Here is a 17,287-nt window from a genome sequence, read left to right as displayed (position 1 = left end):
CGGGACGAAGCACAGCCTCCCCCCACGCCCGGGGCGGGCGGGCGCGCTCGCTCCCCTCGCCCGCCCCCTCCCCTCAGAGCGCACTCGCGGCCCCGCCCGGGCGCCGCGCACGCGCCGTCGGCTCCCGCGGCGTCCCCCTCCCCGCGGTGGGGCCGGGGCGGTGACGTCAGCAGCGGCGGCCATTACACGGTGCGGAGCGAGGAGCGGCAGCGCTGCCGCAGCCGGAGTGCCCCGGGCCGCCCTCTCCCCGCGCCCGCCCGCCCGCCCTGACGCGTCGCGGCCGCCGCCGCTGTGGGGAGCGCGGATCGCAGGGGCCCGCGGGGCGGTGCGGCAGCAGCAGCCGGTGAGGAGGAGGGGGAGAGCGGGATGGAGGAGAAGGTCTTCACCAAGGAGCTCGACCAGTGGGTGGAGCAGCTCAACGAGTGCAAGCAGCTGTCCGAGGGGCAGGTGAAGAGCCTCTGCGAGAAGGTGAGAAGCGAGGGGCTGCGGGGAGGCGGCGGGGCCGGGCCGGGAGCTGCCGGCGGGGGCGGTGCCGCTGAGCCGGGCGGGCGCGGGGCCTCGGGCGGGCCGGGGGTTGGCGCGGCCCGGCGGGGGGAGCGGGCCGGCAGCCGGGGCCGGGCGAGCCGCGGCCCCTCGGCTGTGCTGGAGCCTCGGCTCCGCCTCCCGCCCGCTCAGCGCCTCCTAAAATGGCGCCGCGGCCGCGATGGATCCTCGGGAGAGACCCCCAAGAGACCCCCCCCCCCCCGGTTAAAATATTAAATCAGCCCTCAAAAGCGTGAGTTATTCAAATGAAAATAAAAGCTTGTGGTAGGCGCTTGGAAATTACACGCGGTAAAGAGCTGCTGCTTTGATTTTTTTTCTTGTATTTTTCATGATGTGAATAAGCGCAGACACGTTTATAACTAATTGAAGGGTAGATTAGCTTTGGGGTTTTGGTTTCCCTTAATAAGGTTTTGGTTTTCACGAAATTCACAGAATAAACATTCGAGATCCTATATAACTCCATATTTTATGATGATGGTTTGAAACGTGGATGTTACAGGGCGATGTGTTGATTGAGACATTCATAGCTTAGAAAGGTTGTAAAGCCAATCTTGGACAGATTGCGTTTTGGAAATGCAGGAAAATTTTGTTCTGATAGCGTCCAGAGGCATTTTCCAGTTGAGTTCTAATTCTGGATGTAACCTCATAGCTGAGGGTTGTTGGTGGTGGTGGTGTTTTTTTTTTTTTTTTTAAATTACTGATGATTTTATGTATTTCTAGACTGAAAGATGGAATACTTATAAATTTTTTGGGAACTGGATATTAAGGAATACATGAAGTGATGGATGTGCTGGCTTCTAAAGAAGCCTACATACTTGCGATAGAAAGTACCTAGAATATTTTAAAATTGGAATCATGTTTTTAAATACTACATCAGGTTGTTTTGGAAGCAAATTGATTCAAGACAACTATCCATGAACTTAATAAAGAACTTGCAGTGATTTTGGCCAGACCTGCTCTTGCTCCAGTACAGATTTTAGTTCACTTGTATTCCAGCAACTCAGCACTGTTTCCGTTTGATCCAGGCTGTGTATTTTAAAGGCTGTTGCAAGCAAGTGGCAATGTCACCGCCTGGCTATTTCCATGTGCGTCTCCAATGACGGCGGTCCAGCTTCTTCCTTGTATTGCTTTATGTGAGAGGCAAGTATTTCACTTGCCATCGTTTATAAACTGATGGGTACTGAGTCCTGAATCCCACAGGAGTGGGTGCATATGGCTCTGTTTTGTGGGGCTGTATGGTAACGTGCGGGACCATGAGGGATGTATAATGTACAAAAAGCTTTCAATGTACTGGGGGTTTTGGTTCAGTGAGAAGCAGGCATACCACTAGACATTCCTTACAGAAGATACAGTCCCAGTCATCAGTGTTGCACAAGATGACATTATCATTTTTTCCCAGTGAAGAATGGAAATGAGCTGTATTTATGGATAAATGTATAATGCTCATCACCAAGATGATGGTGAAGGAAAAAAGAAAAGAAACCTTTGTGTCTGTCTACTGTGTGTTGAGATGAGATAGCATGAGACTGTGGAAGAGAAATCTGCCAATCACAATATTCTTTAGCAGCAGCCTTCATGTTGGCTTCTAGGGGGGCTCAGGGTGGGGTAACAGTTCTCTCTGTGTGCCGAGTGTGTGGTCAGCGCTGTGCAGAGTTCAGCCACAGGGCTGGTGATGTTAGGGAAAGTTGATTTGTTGCTGATAACTACAGGTGGATTTACTTGGACTTTCTTCTAAGAGTAGTTAAGTTTCTTCATGGTTGCTGATGGAAGGAATTGGAAGTAGGCCCTTGAACTCCTTGTCTCCACTGTGTTCATGGAAGTGGGATGAGAGCTCAGTTCTGCACCTTTGTGCTGAGGGACAGCACTTGCTTTAATGTGTTTCCATGTTCCCAGCACTGACTTTCAGAAATCTCACTGGATTGTTCTTTGTTTGGACTATTTAAGTAGTTTTGTGGCTGTAATCGCATGGAAAGACTGGTTTTCCATGAACAGCTTAAGGACAGTGTCAAATGCCGCTATTGTTCCAAAGCACAGATAAAGACCATACTAGGTATAAACTGTTGTTCTTCACCACATTGAATTACAGCTAGGACTAGTTAAAATAAACAATTAAAAAAAATTTACGGCTTTTCCTGATAACACTGATTGGATGATCTCCCTGACAAGTATTTCTTGATCTGCTGGGGCTTCCTGTGTGCAGACTGGTGCCTGTCTAATAAGAATAAGCCTAAGGGCTCTCTTGTATTTCAGTATTGATACCTGAAGAACTTAACAGCTTTTTACAAACATGATAATTGTGTGGCCATTTGTGCATCCCAGTTACTTTCTTGGTGCGTCTTTCACTGAGCCTGGTTACCTGGGTGATGGTGGTGGTGGGAACTGGGCAGAAACATCTTCGAAGTCTAGAAGTAATTTGTAACCATGAATAATACATTATACTTTCACAAATGATTTGAAATAATCAACCTCTGAGTGGCAGTTAAATGATTCTAGGCTTAGTACGTGCTGTGTGTTTAATGTTACATCAGTTGAGTGGCCGATTGTATGTGCTTTGCTTCAGCATTTGAGAAATGCAAGTTCTAAAGAAGAGGTCAAAATATACCCAGTCCAGTTACTGTTACATGTCAGCAGTGTTTGTCCTGTTAGTGCTGAATTGTTTATTGGCAGAGGTGAAAGGAAGTCCCTTATTGCCAGGTGAGAGATTTTCCACTGGCCATTTTGAATGAAAGGATGCTGGTTTAGTTTTTTTCCCATACATTGTGACGGTGGAGGGAAATGGTCTTGTCGTCTCTGTGTATAGATGTCCTTTATCACAGGAACTGGGGGCGTGGCACATTGCTCAGGAAGGTGGGATGACAGTCTAAAATTTCACAAAGGAATGAGGTGAATTTTTGGATAGAGTTTGCTTTGGTTATTGCAGAAAGTATCTAGTGCAGGTGGAGGCAAAGGTGTCAGAGCCACTCCCTCAAAAACACTACTCTGTAATTTAGTGAGTTTGAGTGTGGCATCTCCAGTTTTTGGAGAGAGGGAAGAGTATTTGGTCATATATTACTGTGTAAAGACTTTCAGGGTTCTTGAATTGCTAGTGAAATGTCTTTGAATAGATAGTGCTGCTAGCCAAAATATTTTAAACTAAGTGAAGGTCTGATACTGGTAAAGGCATTCAAGAAACCTTGATTCAAGGTTTGACTCCTGCAGGTTTTGATCTGTAACAATGATGTTGGTTACATTAGCTTTTTGATTTGTCACCATTGCTAATTTTTGTAGTATAAATGTGTTTCTGAGCTGTACTGTTCTCTGGTATGTACCTTGTTCATGGTTTATTTTTCTATTTTTTTTTCCTCGTGTAGAATTTTCATTTTAACATCTGATCTTCCAAGTTAGATGTTCTGTAACCAAAGGTTACCCACTGCAGCTGTGTGAGTTATGCAAACTCATTTAGCTTATGTTGAGTGACTTAATTCTGAGAGGACAAGTATGTTTCTGATGAAGCTTTCTTTTAGGTCAAAAAAAGCCTGTGCAGTCAAAGTTCAGTTCCTGTAATACATTAAACTTACATGTTCTGTGGATCTCACTCCTGTGTTTTAAGCTGAGCTGTCTGTCCAACTTCTTTTTCAGACAGAGGCACATGTTCCATTCTATTTCCTATGCTGTTCAGGAGTTGCCTTTCTTAGCTGATTATTTTGGCTAGAAGTGGATGTTTTAAACTATTTCCAGCTGCATTTGCAAGGGCTTTTCCATTAGCTAGCTTTTGTATTCTTGTATCCATCATGTATAACTAACTATTCTTCAGACTTAAGATGATTGTGAAAATGAATCTTCCTGTCTGAACTTGCTGTAAATCAGCCAAGAAACATGCTCCAACAGAATTCCCAGGTAGTGAGATATGGTGTGCCCTGTGTGGTGGGCTGTGCATTGGGCAGGTTCTGTGTTCCTCTGCCCCTGGCAGAAGAGGAATGTGCGGTGTTGCAGTCCCTGGCTTCTGGATTCTGTAACAAGGGAGCACTGCTGCCAATGGCAGGAGGGCCCCCCAGCAGCTGTTCAGGGGCCTCTGGGAGACCAGAGGGTGGTTTAGGGCTCCTAAGGGCTCCTTTGTTGAACATACCTAGGGATCAAGTCATTGATGGGACCATATAGTTACACCTTCTGTCTCTGAAGAGTTACAAGTGTAGTGTACAAAGCCTTTTGTAACACTTATTTGACTGTTTTAGATTATTCTTGAAGACTTAAAAAAAATCGTTTGACGCCCAGTGTTCCGATTTGTTGCATTTTTTTTTCATGGTGTTTTTTTTGTTTGTTTCATTTTGTTTGTTTTTTGTTATGGTTAATAATGAAAAATGGAAATTGTCTCTTTCCACAGAAGGCATTTGAAGTGTCAGCCTTGCCAGCCTTCTCACCTTGTCTGGATTCACATACAACATCTTGATGTGCATATAAAAATTTAGGCTTGAATGTGCCAGTGATTGTACCATCAGCAGCTTTCTGGATTTGTTTTTTTTTTTCAATTCTAGTAAATTCTGTAAAAATTGAGTTGTGCTAGTATCAGATGTTTGGCTGTGGTTTTTTTTGCTTTTTAGTGGCAATATTAGTTGTGATCAAGTAGGAGTGAGAGATACTTGTATTGTTGTGGGCATAGTTTAAGCTAACAGCAGGAAGCACTCTTAAGTCAGACAGTCTTCCTATCCCCACTGCCTACTTGAGTTCTGCCAGTTTGAGGCTGGAGACATGGATGGGGACTGATGTCCTCTTCCAAATCTACCTGTGCCGAGGCTGTTGCCTCCTCAGATGTGATGACAGTGCTGCTCTGTGATCGCTTCCAAGCCATTTCCAGTTACTCACCTGGGTTGCCTTGCCCAGCACAAAACCCAAACCTGTCTAGCTGTGTCTAGCCTTGTACAGCAGATCTGTGTGAGGGGAATCACAGGAGCAGGGATAGAATTTTCACTTTTGCTTAGGGGCCCTTAAACATTATGCTATATTCAGTAACGCTGTTGTTCTTTTTCTTCAGGTAGTATATATTAAGCTGGAAAAAGTTTATTCCTAACTAAAGAATGAATACTAGCACTCAGTTACTTAGTAGCCAGGTCTCCAATATTTCTGCTGAATATTTTGAACATGTCTTCCAATATAGGTGTTTCTGATTTGCTGGTTGGTTCTAAACTCTTTCTTGAGTTTTGACATGCCATTCTCCACCTCGTGTCCTGACCTGTAGCATGGCTGTGTTGGAGTTACTGGAACAAAAGGGTTGAGAACTTTCCGAGTTCATTGCGTGAAGCTGGACTTGTTGATGTCAGGCACAACTAGTTTGGGAGTAAGTGTAGCCTATATTTTTTTTAAATGTGAATGATCCAAAATGAATACAGCTTGTTCTACAGAGAGGACTGAAAAACATCCCTGTGAGTGGTCAGCTTCCTGTATTGCTGTCATTGCTGTGTTCCTTGGAGCTCCCATGAGGCAAGGAAGGCATAAGGGTTCCTGATTTATTTGATTTATGTTTTTTTTAAAGACGTTTTTCCTAGATTATTTTTCTTCAATTTAAAGATACTAAGATCTTTTGTATGAATCAAAATAATGACGCTGAGTTCTTCCAGAAGACTCTCTTCCTATCCCCACTGCTCTTGTCAACTACTGATTGATTAACAGCCTTTCCCCTTCTTCCTGATTTGCCTCTGAGGGCAAGAACATTTAACAGTTACTCTGTGTGTATAAGAAACTACTGAACTTTTCAAATGGAAATGTTGAGGGGACTATCTAAGTTTCCAATGGTGTAGGTCCCTACTTTTGTAATACAAAGGAAGGGAGGGTTATTTGGCAGAAGTTTGCTGCTTGCATGCTTTCTTGTAGGCCTTCTAGAATTTACAGGCAATAAAGGAAAGTGGTGGTCTTATTTTAATTTTACAGCAGTCCTGGCATTGGGGTTGCTCTTTTGGTTGGCTAAACTGGTCTCTCTTCTCACCAAACAGAAGAGATTAGAAATGAAGGCGTAGGTGCTAATCACAAATCCAGAGAGAAAGCAGATGCATCAACTTCTGTCCTGGCAAAAGAGTATTTTTCTGCTCAATATTTCTGTGTGGATGGAAATCCTGGTTTTATTTTGGAATACTAAATAATTACATATCAGTGAGGAGCTTTGTATTTTAATTTTGTTGCTACTTAGACATTCATGCTGAACTCCTTAGTGGATTGCGAAGTTCAGCGTAAATCAGTTTCCCATTTGTGTCATGTGTAATCTGACTGCCATGCCTCCTTCACAGAAGGGTGTTATTGGAGGCTTCATTTATCTAGTTTTGTTTAAAATGTCGGTGAATTAGAACACCTTTTGCTTTAAAAAATGAGCCCATCTTTTGTCTGAACCTGCTCTCTTTCCTCCCCAAGTGAGGAGCGCAGAAATCTTTAAATTGAAAAGCATTGACTCTGCAGAAGAATTGCTGACCATAATGGATGACTTTGCTTGGAACTGGAACCTTTTCCAGGTCATGATGTTTGAACAGCTAAAACCAGTATTCATCCCAATTAGCTGATCATTGTGCCTTTAGTCACATCCTGTGCACCTTGGTGACAGGAAATTATGGGTGTGGTTGAAGTCTTCAATCTCATCCAAATATCTTTATGGTAACTACCAATAACTATTTATTGGTTAGAGTGGATGCTTCTCATTACACACTTTACTGGACAGTATGGTGGGCTGCAGGTGTGAATTCTGGTCTGCCAAGAATGACACGTTACCATCTGCAACCATGACTTCGGGGCTGCGTTGTCTAATTAAAATAATGGTTGTATTTTCTTTACTGAATTAGTAGTGGTAATCTTTTGATGACTGGCTCATAGTGCTGCTTCAAGCATTGATTTATAATTCTACACAGATAGTGATGTTTACTGTTTGGTTTGAGTCTTGTTATTTTCTTTTATGTGCCCCAGAGTTTTTCATGGTAGATAATTGGGCTGACTTGTCAGAGCTCATGCTAGAATGTAGGGACCTAAGAAGGGGTTGGAGTAATTAAGAAATATCTGGTATATTCTGGAAACACAAAGGAATTTGGGTACAGATTAATTCAGAGGATTTAGTAGAAATGGACCACTGGAAGTTATTTCTGTGAGACGAGGTTGATGATGTACACTGCTTGTGAGGGAAACGTGCGTATCCTCAGCACAGAGCGAGTTGAGGAAGTAAAATAGATGGATTATGGCTTTTATGGCACTCGGCTCTGAGCCTTAATTTGTGGCATATAGGATAAAAATATTTGGAGGGTGCAAGGGAAATAAGAGATACATCTGCATGCATACAACCCATGCATTTCATTAAATAAACTGAGGATCTGAAAATCACATGGTAGTGACTTTAATAGCCATCTTTTCAAAATTCTTGTACAGTCTTAAAACAATGAAACTGATCTTTGTGTTTTAAGACCAGCATCGTGCAGAGATGTGCTTTGTAAACAGAGCCACCAAAGCAGCTTAGTACTGTTCAGCTGGGCCTTTAGATGATGTGCAGCAGTCCAGGAATGGTTTAGTTCTTAAGTACTAGGCTGAGTTTTTATGCAGTGCTACTCCTTTTGTAGTAAAGTGGAAATTGGTTGTCTTGTGTGTTTGAACCAATATTGGCTTTATTCTTGTTAAGTTTTGGGATTGTGCAAGTTTTCTCTTTACAGAGAAATGACTGAGTAATTCAAGTCACAATGAATTCCACTCACTATGACTAAGCTGGAATTTGATACGTCCTGCTTATTGTTTGAACTTTGAGATTGTTCTGAGTAAAATATGTGACTTTCCACCTCAGCAGTAGTGTTTATGACAGCATTGCACTTGGTTCTTCTTATACTCTTCTTGTGTAACTGTCTCACAGTTGTGTGTTTTTTGTCTTTGACTTCATTAGTAATTGTCTGTAAAATTAGCATTTATCAACTTGAAGTATCAAGTGTTCTTTGCAGTCTTATTCTGTATGTGTTTGCACTTCATTTTGAAATCTGAGAGTGTAGTGCTGAAAAAATAAACTGATTCAGAGGCAGGGTTTTACAACTGTAATATGGTAGGTTGTTGATAACATGTTTTTGCTTAAGTATCCTGCACCTCAGAAGTTTAACTTGTGGTGGTATTCTACTATGTAAAAAAGATTAATTAAGTATTGGAGGTGTAGAGAAGTTCAGGGTTGTCCTAATAGTAGCAATTGCTGGGAACTGAAAAAAGAATTAATAGGGTGCTCAAGAAAATCTGTTTATGAATTTTATCATTGTTTGTCTTGATGATAGGCAGTGAAGCCTGGATGTTTCAAAATGTTGATGTCAAAGTATTCCATTGTTGCCCTATTATCCTTTGTGGCAATAGGTCCTGGGGTGTTTCAAGTTTACAGGGTTATGTGTGTGTACCTTTCTTAGTTCTCCTTTGTCAGATGGTTGGATGGATCCACCTGAAGGGTGCTGTAGAATGCTCTATTGCTTCTTCTCCCTGAGGAAGTGTAGGAGAGCTGTTGATGGGAAGTCCATTTATTGGCGAGGAGGATGGGTAGGGGGAGTTGTGTGATGTGGCGAGTGAGCAGCAGCTTCAAGAATCAGTAAAAAGAGGGAGTGGAACCAGGTGGAGTTGCTGTGTGTGATCCAGTACAAGGTCAGGGGCACAGATACTGGAGGAGTAGTATTAGTGACCACTTGCCATTGTGAAATTGTAGTATTAAATGTACTGTTGTCTTACCAACTTGTATGTTTGTATTGTGTTATGGTATATTAAAAGTCCTTTTTTACTTTACCTTTTTATAGGAATTAATTTATTATGAAAGTTGGGATATAGTAGACTGCTTGTTGGTGGCTTGCTTTCAGGATGTTATTTTTTCTACTTTCAGCTCTGCTGAAGCTCTTTTATAGAGCCGAGTGTTTAAGCACTTGAGTATGTGCCACTTCTAGTACTGTGGGATATAAGACTGTAAATGAACTAAACAGTTCATAACACGATGTTGCATGAAACTGGTTTTAAAACATGGAAATGTTGGAATCCCTGCACCAGCATTCCACCACTGCAGGATTTAAATAGAGTTTGCTGGTTTGCAAATTGACCTGGAACAGTCTTTTTCCATCAGAGTAGCTGTCTGACTTCTCTATGTGTTTGGTCATGTGTGTATCTGAGTGATTTAATATTTCAGAAACTGGAAGCAACAACTCAATTGCTGAGAAGTCTGCCATTCTCAGCACAAACACTACATACCTTTGATGAAAAATGAATGCTGCATTCTTTGTGCAGTGCTTCAAGTGTGTTAAGAAAATCCAGTGGTAGAAACATTCTCATTAAAGAGTAGGTTTTTTATATCAAACTGCTCTAAGCGTCTGTGATGTTCTCAGTCTAAAGGAGAATTAAGCTGGCTAATGCTTCTGAATGTAAGAGAGTATTAGAAGATGCTAAGACTGTTAAAACACCTTCAAAACATCCGGCGAGTGTCACTGCATTAAAGTTAAGTCAGGCTATCTTAAAATACATCTGCACTTTTAGCATCGACCACAAACCAGGAATGACCTATCTTTAGTACTGGGCACAGCGCAAGTGGAAACTGTCACATGAGACTGAATTTTGATGTAAATATGTCTGCAGAGTGACAACTAAAGCTCTGTGTCATGCAGGGTGCTTAGCCATGCTGTATTTTTGCATTTCTTTGCAGTGAAACATTGAATGTCATGAATTTCCATCATTAAACTTAGGTATTGCTTCTGTTTGAAGTGGTGACCATGGCGGTCAGCCAGGATGATGTGTGGGACAGTGACACCACTTTTGGGTGGGAGTGTCAGCCACTTTCTTGTAGACAACTTGGGTTATAGAATAGAATATAATTTTTATCTATTTTCTTGTAATTGAGTTAATGAGGTAAAAAAGGATCCTTTTTTAATAGGAGCATTGACTCTTGAAAAACAGGGAAATTTTAGTAGATGGTAACTGGTAAACTTGTTACTATTTATATTTTTAATAGCTTCTTGATTTAGCAAATCATTGTGGCATGGGTCTGGTGACTGTTCTGAGAACAAACTGTAACAACTGTTTTGCATTATTTCAGAATTACCTTTCTGGTGCTATATTTAGCCTATGCTACTTCATACAAATTACTTTTGTCTGCAACTTTGATACACACAATTTTTGGGGAAAAAAATGGGGATGACAAACATCTTACCCAGCTCTGGTTTATGAAGACAAAACTTGATGTTATTCGTCTGTGTTTAATCACAAAACTTGTTGAGAGAACTTGTGCAGGTAATGGCCTGCTCTGTAATTGCTGGTACCAGTGGATGTTTGTTCTCATTCTGCTTCATGCAGGACCCCCTGCCTTTGCAGGTGGGTTGAAGATATTTGTACAGCTGAGTGCCAAGGTATTGGTGGTGTTTTGGCTGTGTCTGAGTATGGGCTTTTGGAAGTAAGATGTTGGCAGGATTTTTAGATTCAATTTTTCAAAATACTTAAAAACTTTCTAAGTTCCAGTGGTGCTGTTCATTGTTCTATGCTTTGCAGAACCATTTTTATAGGAAGTCCGAAGTTTTGCTTCAGATACCAGCCTCAAGGAGGAAAAGTAGGCATGCAACTACTAATTATTAATACAGGGTTTCATAAAGTGAAATGCTGTTTTAAGATAAATGGCATTTAAGTAAAGATAAACTTCTCCCTCAAGTGCGTCAGGGAAGGAAAGGGACAAGAGCTCCTAAAGAGAGCAGGTAGCAGAGTTGGAAGTGGTAGAGCATGCTTTGAATAAAACAGCTCTTCCTAGACAAACTCACAATTTATGTGCTTTTTTGCTTTATAGGCTAAAGAAATTTTGACAAAAGAATCCAACGTACAAGAAGTGCGATGTCCAGTCACAGTCTGTGGAGATGTCCATGGACAATTTCACGACCTCATGGAACTTTTCAGAATTGGAGGCAAATCACCAGACACAAACTATTTGTTTATGGGGGACTATGTTGACAGAGGCTATTATTCAGTCGAAACAGTCACATTGCTTGTAGCTCTTAAGGTAACTTTGCTTCTCAGCTTTACAATTTCATATAAAATATATCATTACTATCCTTACTACACTTAATATCTATTATGATTTTCACTGCATTGGTATTAGAGCTACTGAAACTGACTTCTTGGCTTTCGAAGTCACTTATTAAAAAAAAAGATCATAAAAATGTTCAGGTGCAAGCCTGAGCTTTATCTAAAATGAGTGTTTATGTTTTACTTGCCTAAGTAGCAATCTTTTAAGAATTTGCTTGGAGAGAGATCAGCTTAATGCACAAGTGTAGTGAAGTCCCCTAGTAATAATAAATACAACTTGTAATTAATCTCAAAAGTAATTGGCCATTGAAGATTGAAATAAATGAATCCTTTTTTTCCCTTAAAGGTTATTATTTAATCTTCAGAATGGTTTGCTTTTAGTTGCTTTATTGATGTGTGGCAGGGATTGAGGAGTGCAAATTCTGTTCTGGGGAAGAGTTGATCATTGATGTGCTAAAATAAACTCTTCTGTTTAGGTCCGTTACCGTGAACGTATCACAATTCTTCGAGGGAACCATGAAAGCAGGCAAATCACACAAGTTTATGGTTTCTATGATGAATGTTTAAGGAAATACGGAAATGCAAATGTTTGGAAGTACTTTACAGACCTTTTTGATTACCTGCCTCTAACTGCCTTGGTGGATGGCCAGGTATGTTGACATCTGACAAAGCTGAATGTTTTTGATTGTAAAGGGAGTTCTTAACATTGCATTCTGTCAGCTCTCATCTTTAAAGGAATCTCATGCAGATTTTCTCATAATAATTTATTCTAAACTGTTCTAACTGCACTGATTAATGCAAATAAACTTCATGTTTCTTAACTTGCAGATTTTTTGTCTACATGGCGGCCTCTCTCCATCTATAGATACACTGGATCACATCAGAGCACTTGATCGCTTGCAGGAAGTTCCCCATGAGGTACTGAAAAATAATTTTTTAAGCTGATGAGATTGATGATTCAGCATGTATTGGGGGGTTAAGCTTGCAGGCTGAAAATGAAATTCAAATCAGCTTAGCAATATTAAAGTGCCTGCTGTCTTCCTGTTCTGGATTTTTTTAAAGGAAAAATGAGGGGCATGTCCTTGCTTAAATAAAGAAACACATTAATTCTTAAAGGGTTGTGCAGGGGTGGTGCATGTGCAAGAATTTTTGGGTTTTGTTGGTTTTGGTTCTTTGCACTTCACCTCTAAAACATCATCTACATCTCTTACAGGGTCCAATGTGTGACTTGCTATGGTCAGATCCAGATGATCGTGGTGGCTGGGGAATTTCTCCTCGAGGTGCAGGTTACACATTTGGACAGGATATTTCAGAAACCTTTAACCATGCTAATGGCCTTACGTTGGTTTCAAGAGCTCATCAGTTGGTAATGGAGGTGAGCAGGACAGCCTGTGTGTACAGACCTTGGATTGTGTCCTTGGTCCATTTATTCCATGCTCTGTGTGTCAGATGTGTGTATGCTGCTGTGACAGGTGACCACCCAGCTAAGAGTATTCCAGAAACTCGACCTTGACAGTATTCACATGCTACTAAAGGAGTTTGACAGTGGAGTAACCTTTTTTTGGCCTTATTTTCCTGAATATTTACAGTAATATCTCAAACCAGGCTTTGGTGCTAGATGTGGTATTGCATTTCTGTGTAGATTAAAAGGTTTTAAAATATGTGTCTCTTGGAAAAAAAGTGTAATTTTTGTTTTTAACTTAGATATGTGCTTTTGTTCTTGGTCTCTAGTTATTCCCAGCAGTTCAGATTTTTAAATGTATGTCTGTACTCTGGTTTTGGTGATCACAGTTGAAGGTTTAGAGTAGATTGTGTACTTCAGAATTGCTGTTTTAACTATTTAATGCTAATGCAATGGAGAAATATTGCTAGATGTTTTTTTTTTTTAATATCTAGCTCATATTTGCTAGTAGGAAGCAACCTATGAAGGCCAAAATTCCTTTTTACACTTCTTCTGTTCAGAAGAGAAAAAAGATCCAGCCTTAAGCTTATTTAAAGTAACCCTACAAATGTCCCTTAGAGCTGTGAGCATTAAAAGGTTGGTTTGTAGTCAGGTGGTTACGTTGGGTACATTAACTTGGTTGTCATAATAATTTTTTCCTTCCTCTCCAGGGGTACAACTGGTGCCATGATCGGAATGTAGTAACAATTTTCAGTGCTCCAAACTATTGTTACCGTTGTGGCAACCAGGCTGCAATTATGGAACTTGATGATACTCTAAAATACTCCTTGTAAGTATGTTTAAAAATGAGAATTGCGTTGCCTGTGATTTTAAGATACCATTTAATTATGTTAAAGTATGGAGGTTTTTTTCCCCCCTCTCTAAGCTTTTGGGAGGTGGAGTGAGCGTGGAATTGTTGGTTTAGTCACATTTAAAGTCTTGGAGTCAAGCCTCTGGAACAGTTGCTGTTGAGATCTTTTGTCAGATTAAAGTGAGATTCCTCAATTTTGTTTTGTAGAACTACCTGGATTTTAATGACTTACTGTGTAGGGATGTGATTTGAGAGCAGGAGTAGTCTGTGCCATCTAAGGAGACTTTAGGAATCTTTGAATTCTTCAGGTGTTGGGATGTCAGGTCTTTAAATGAGATTTCTAACTAACTACTGCAGCAGCAACTTTACTAGTAAATGAGGCAAAAGCACGGTGCAAACTGCCCTCTTTGATAATAACTGGAGACTTTAACTTTCTAATAGATACAAATGTTCGACCACTTTGAGTCTTAAAGCTAAAATTAATTTCTCTCCAGACCTTCATGGTAAAAGGAATTTAATATGTGATGGTTGAAAGTACATACTAACAGGAGTGGAAGAACTGGAACACTTGTTCTAGAAAATTTAACTCGGTTGATAAAACTTGCAGAGACTCACTTTTGTTAAACCACCAGTCCTGTAATTCATGGCTAGAACATACCTGAATGTCAGCTGAGCTCTTGTGTTTTCATTGATGTCTGTGCTCTTCAGTTTGCAGTTTGACCCGGCGCCGCGTAGAGGTGAACCGCATGTTACTCGTCGCACCCCAGACTACTTCCTGTAAAGAGATTTTAGACCTGTACAGTATTGCCATGAACCATATGTTGACCTAAAGAAAATGGGAAGAGCAACAGTAACTCCAAAGTGTCAGAAAATATTTAACATTCAAACTTTGTTTTCACATGGACCAAAAGACGTGCCATATTCAGTACAAAGCCTCTTGTCATCAACAACTGTGACCACTTTAGAATGAACCAGTTCATTGCATGCTGAAGCAACATTGTTGGTCAAGAAACCAGTTTCTGGCATAGCGCTATTTGTAGTTACTTTTGCTTTCTCTGAGAGACTGCAAATAATAAGATGTAGACATTAACACCTCGTGAATACATTTAACTTTCCATTTAGCTATAGCTTTATTCAGCATGACTGTAGATAAGGGTAGCAGCAAACAATCATTGAAGCTTAAAGAACATTTTTAAAATAAGTACCAAGGCCTCATATTTGTTCTGAAACTGTTTGTTTTATTTTCAGGGAATACTGTTTAATTTAATTGTATTGATTTTTTTTTTTTTTTTTTTTTTTTTTGTCTGCACTCAGTTCCCTTTTCCACTCTGCCCTACCATATTGTCCCTTGTAATTGTCCAAGGATAGTGAATTACTTTGAACAGAACTGTTTTTTTCTGTAAAACAATGTTACTGCAGGACAGAGCTGCAGTGTTTTTCATAATAAACTTGTGAACTAAGTATGGAAAAATGTCAAAATTCTAATTGCATCTCAGGTCAACTGTGGTTTAATAAACTAACATGTAGCTGGATGGGTTTTATAAACTTGCATAGAAATTTCCACCTTCTAAATAAGTAAAACTGAGGTGATTTGGAGTGTGCTGGAAAACTCTGACCTTCTGAATCCTGTCCCAGGAAGGTGCCTGGGCCTGTGTCTCACAGCTGAGAACAGCTTGCTGGTTACTCACGTGTTGCTCTTTCCCTCTTGGTGCTCTACTGAAATACTCAGAAATGGAAGAATATAAGTTCACTTAACTGATTGCGTGTGGCTTTATTTCAAGTGTAAATCTAAGTTTGCGTAATTTACAATGTAGGTGCTAATACTTAAAATAATTTTTCTGAAAAACTAAGAATAAAACCAGTTTTGTAAATATTAAAGGAAACAACTTGAAGTTTAGTGCTACGTGTATTTGCCCAGGCTTCCATTCTGAAAAACAGTGGTATGTGGTTTATGTTAACTTCTGTTTAAATATTTCCTTTCTACTAACTTCTTCAAAATTTGAACCCAAATTTGATTATTTGGTTCAAAGCCAAAATTCAAATGTTATTCCTTCTTAAGGCTTGTGTGTGAAACTTCTTGGGTACATCTAAATGATGTACCTGGCTGTTGACTTAGTAAAAGGTCTTTTAATATTCAGATTGTTTGAGACATTAAGTTCCTTGGGCACAATGTAGATTCTGTAATAACATGGAGGTTTGTTTTTTACACTGCTTGTTTCCAAGGGAACACACAAATTTTGCAGATGTTCAACTTGCCTGGAGGTCTAGTTTTAGACATGCTTTTCTGAAAAGCTGGCGGACCACTTAATTCTTTAACTTGCAAAGAAGATGCTGCATTTCATCAAACATTGCTTCATCTTTTTTAAGAAAGGCTCAAGTGGTTGCTTTTCCTTCAGCAGAATTTGAGCCCTGTCCTGGTAGGTTGGGTTCCAAATGGCTTCTGGAGAGCTCAGTGGCTTGATCTCTTACAGGAAGAAGTGCATGCTAAAAATAAGTGCACCTCAGGTGGCTTTTTTTAGTATATTGGGAGCTTTTGCTTTGATCACTATTAAAACAATCCTTTGCTGAGAGTAGTTCATGTTCCATTCCTGTCACTTGTCTTTCTCTGTGTTTGTTTAGATGGGACTTTGTGCTTTCATTGACACCATTCCTTCAAGAGGAATGACTTTGCCCTATTTTCTGCTTTCCTTGTTGCTTTAATTGGCATGACTCATCTGCTCTGGCAGGGAGCAGCCCTTTCTTTTCTTCAGTTTCTGTACACAAATCCAAGTGGTTAGTAAAGTCCATGGACAATGTTGGAGTCACTCCAGTTTTTGTGCTTTCCTCTATAATTATGTTATGATGGTCTGTGTGAAGATTCCAGTGCAAAAACCACATTGTGAAGAAAAAATGCGTTGCTGTGATGGAGTACTAACCAGCTGGACTCATGTTTGGAAGATGCAAAAGAAACAAAGATCTAGATAATAGGGGTTTGATTTATTGGTAGCTGATTGGTACCTGCACAGAACTTCTTTGCTTCAGCCTGTGAGCATGGTGGCTGCAGAGAAATGAGCAGGATTTGGAGATCACTGGTAATTCCTCCATCTCCACTATGCCTGCTGCATTCCATGCAATACAAAATAGAGGCACAGCTGGACCTCCTGTATTGTGGTTGTTCAGTGTTGAAGTGGAAATGTCACACCCAGTTCTTAGAGGGGAGGGCCGACATGGGGGTTTAGGTTATCAGAAGGCAGTTGGGAATGAAATTATACTTTTCCGTGAGCTGTTGGTTTTTTCTTCTTTCTCGGAACTTGAATAGAGCCAGGAGAATATTGATGGACAAAGGGGGAGGGTTTTAAGCTTTCCAAATTTCATTTTGTATAAGTCATTGGCCATATCCTATCAAAGTAAGCACCCTAAACTGCTGCAGGTGTGTCCTGAACTAAGGGCCCATGAAATCAAAATATGTATTATGTATTACATACATACAGAGGTGTACAGATTTTCCA

The 17,287-nt window shown here is 40.5% G+C and overlaps 1 protein-coding gene across 1 annotated transcript; it reads left to right on the top strand.

The window, feature by feature from the left end:
* The first annotated feature begins 203 nt into the window (after positions 1-203).
* On the top strand, positions 204-15,331 carry PPP2CA (protein phosphatase 2 catalytic subunit alpha). Its single transcript, XM_053990983.1, has 7 exons — positions 204-468; positions 11,312-11,521; positions 12,024-12,197; positions 12,376-12,465; positions 12,761-12,922; positions 13,660-13,778; positions 14,508-15,331. Exons 1-7 carry the CDS (start codon positions 367-369, stop codon positions 14,578-14,580), a joined length of 930 nt encoding a protein of 309 aa, XP_053846958.1. The 5' UTR covers positions 204-366; the 3' UTR covers positions 14,581-15,331.
* The last annotated feature ends 1,956 nt before the right edge of the window (positions 15,332-17,287 follow it).

This window comes from Vidua macroura, chromosome 15 (genome assembly GCF_024509145.1).
Source record: "Vidua macroura isolate BioBank_ID:100142 chromosome 15, ASM2450914v1, whole genome shotgun sequence".
NCBI lineage: Eukaryota > Metazoa > Chordata > Aves > Passeriformes > Viduidae > Vidua > Vidua macroura.
This window is presented reverse-complemented; position numbering and strand designations above follow the sequence as displayed.

What these genes read in the sequence shown, in the direction of transcription:
- PPP2CA (XM_053990983.1), top strand. Translation starts at nt 367, where the DNA reads ATGGAGGAGAAGGTCTTCACCAAGGAGCTCGACCAGTGGGTGGAGCAG. An exon ending in CTCATCAGTTGGTAATGGAG is followed by an intron (nt 12,923 to 13,659) that starts GTGAGCAGGACA and finishes CTTCCTCTCCAG; the next exon opens with GGGTACAACTGGTGCCATGA. An exon ending in GATACTCTAAAATACTCCTT is followed by an intron (nt 13,779 to 14,507) that starts GTAAGTATGTTT and finishes TGTGCTCTTCAG; the next exon opens with TTTGCAGTTTGACCCGGCGC.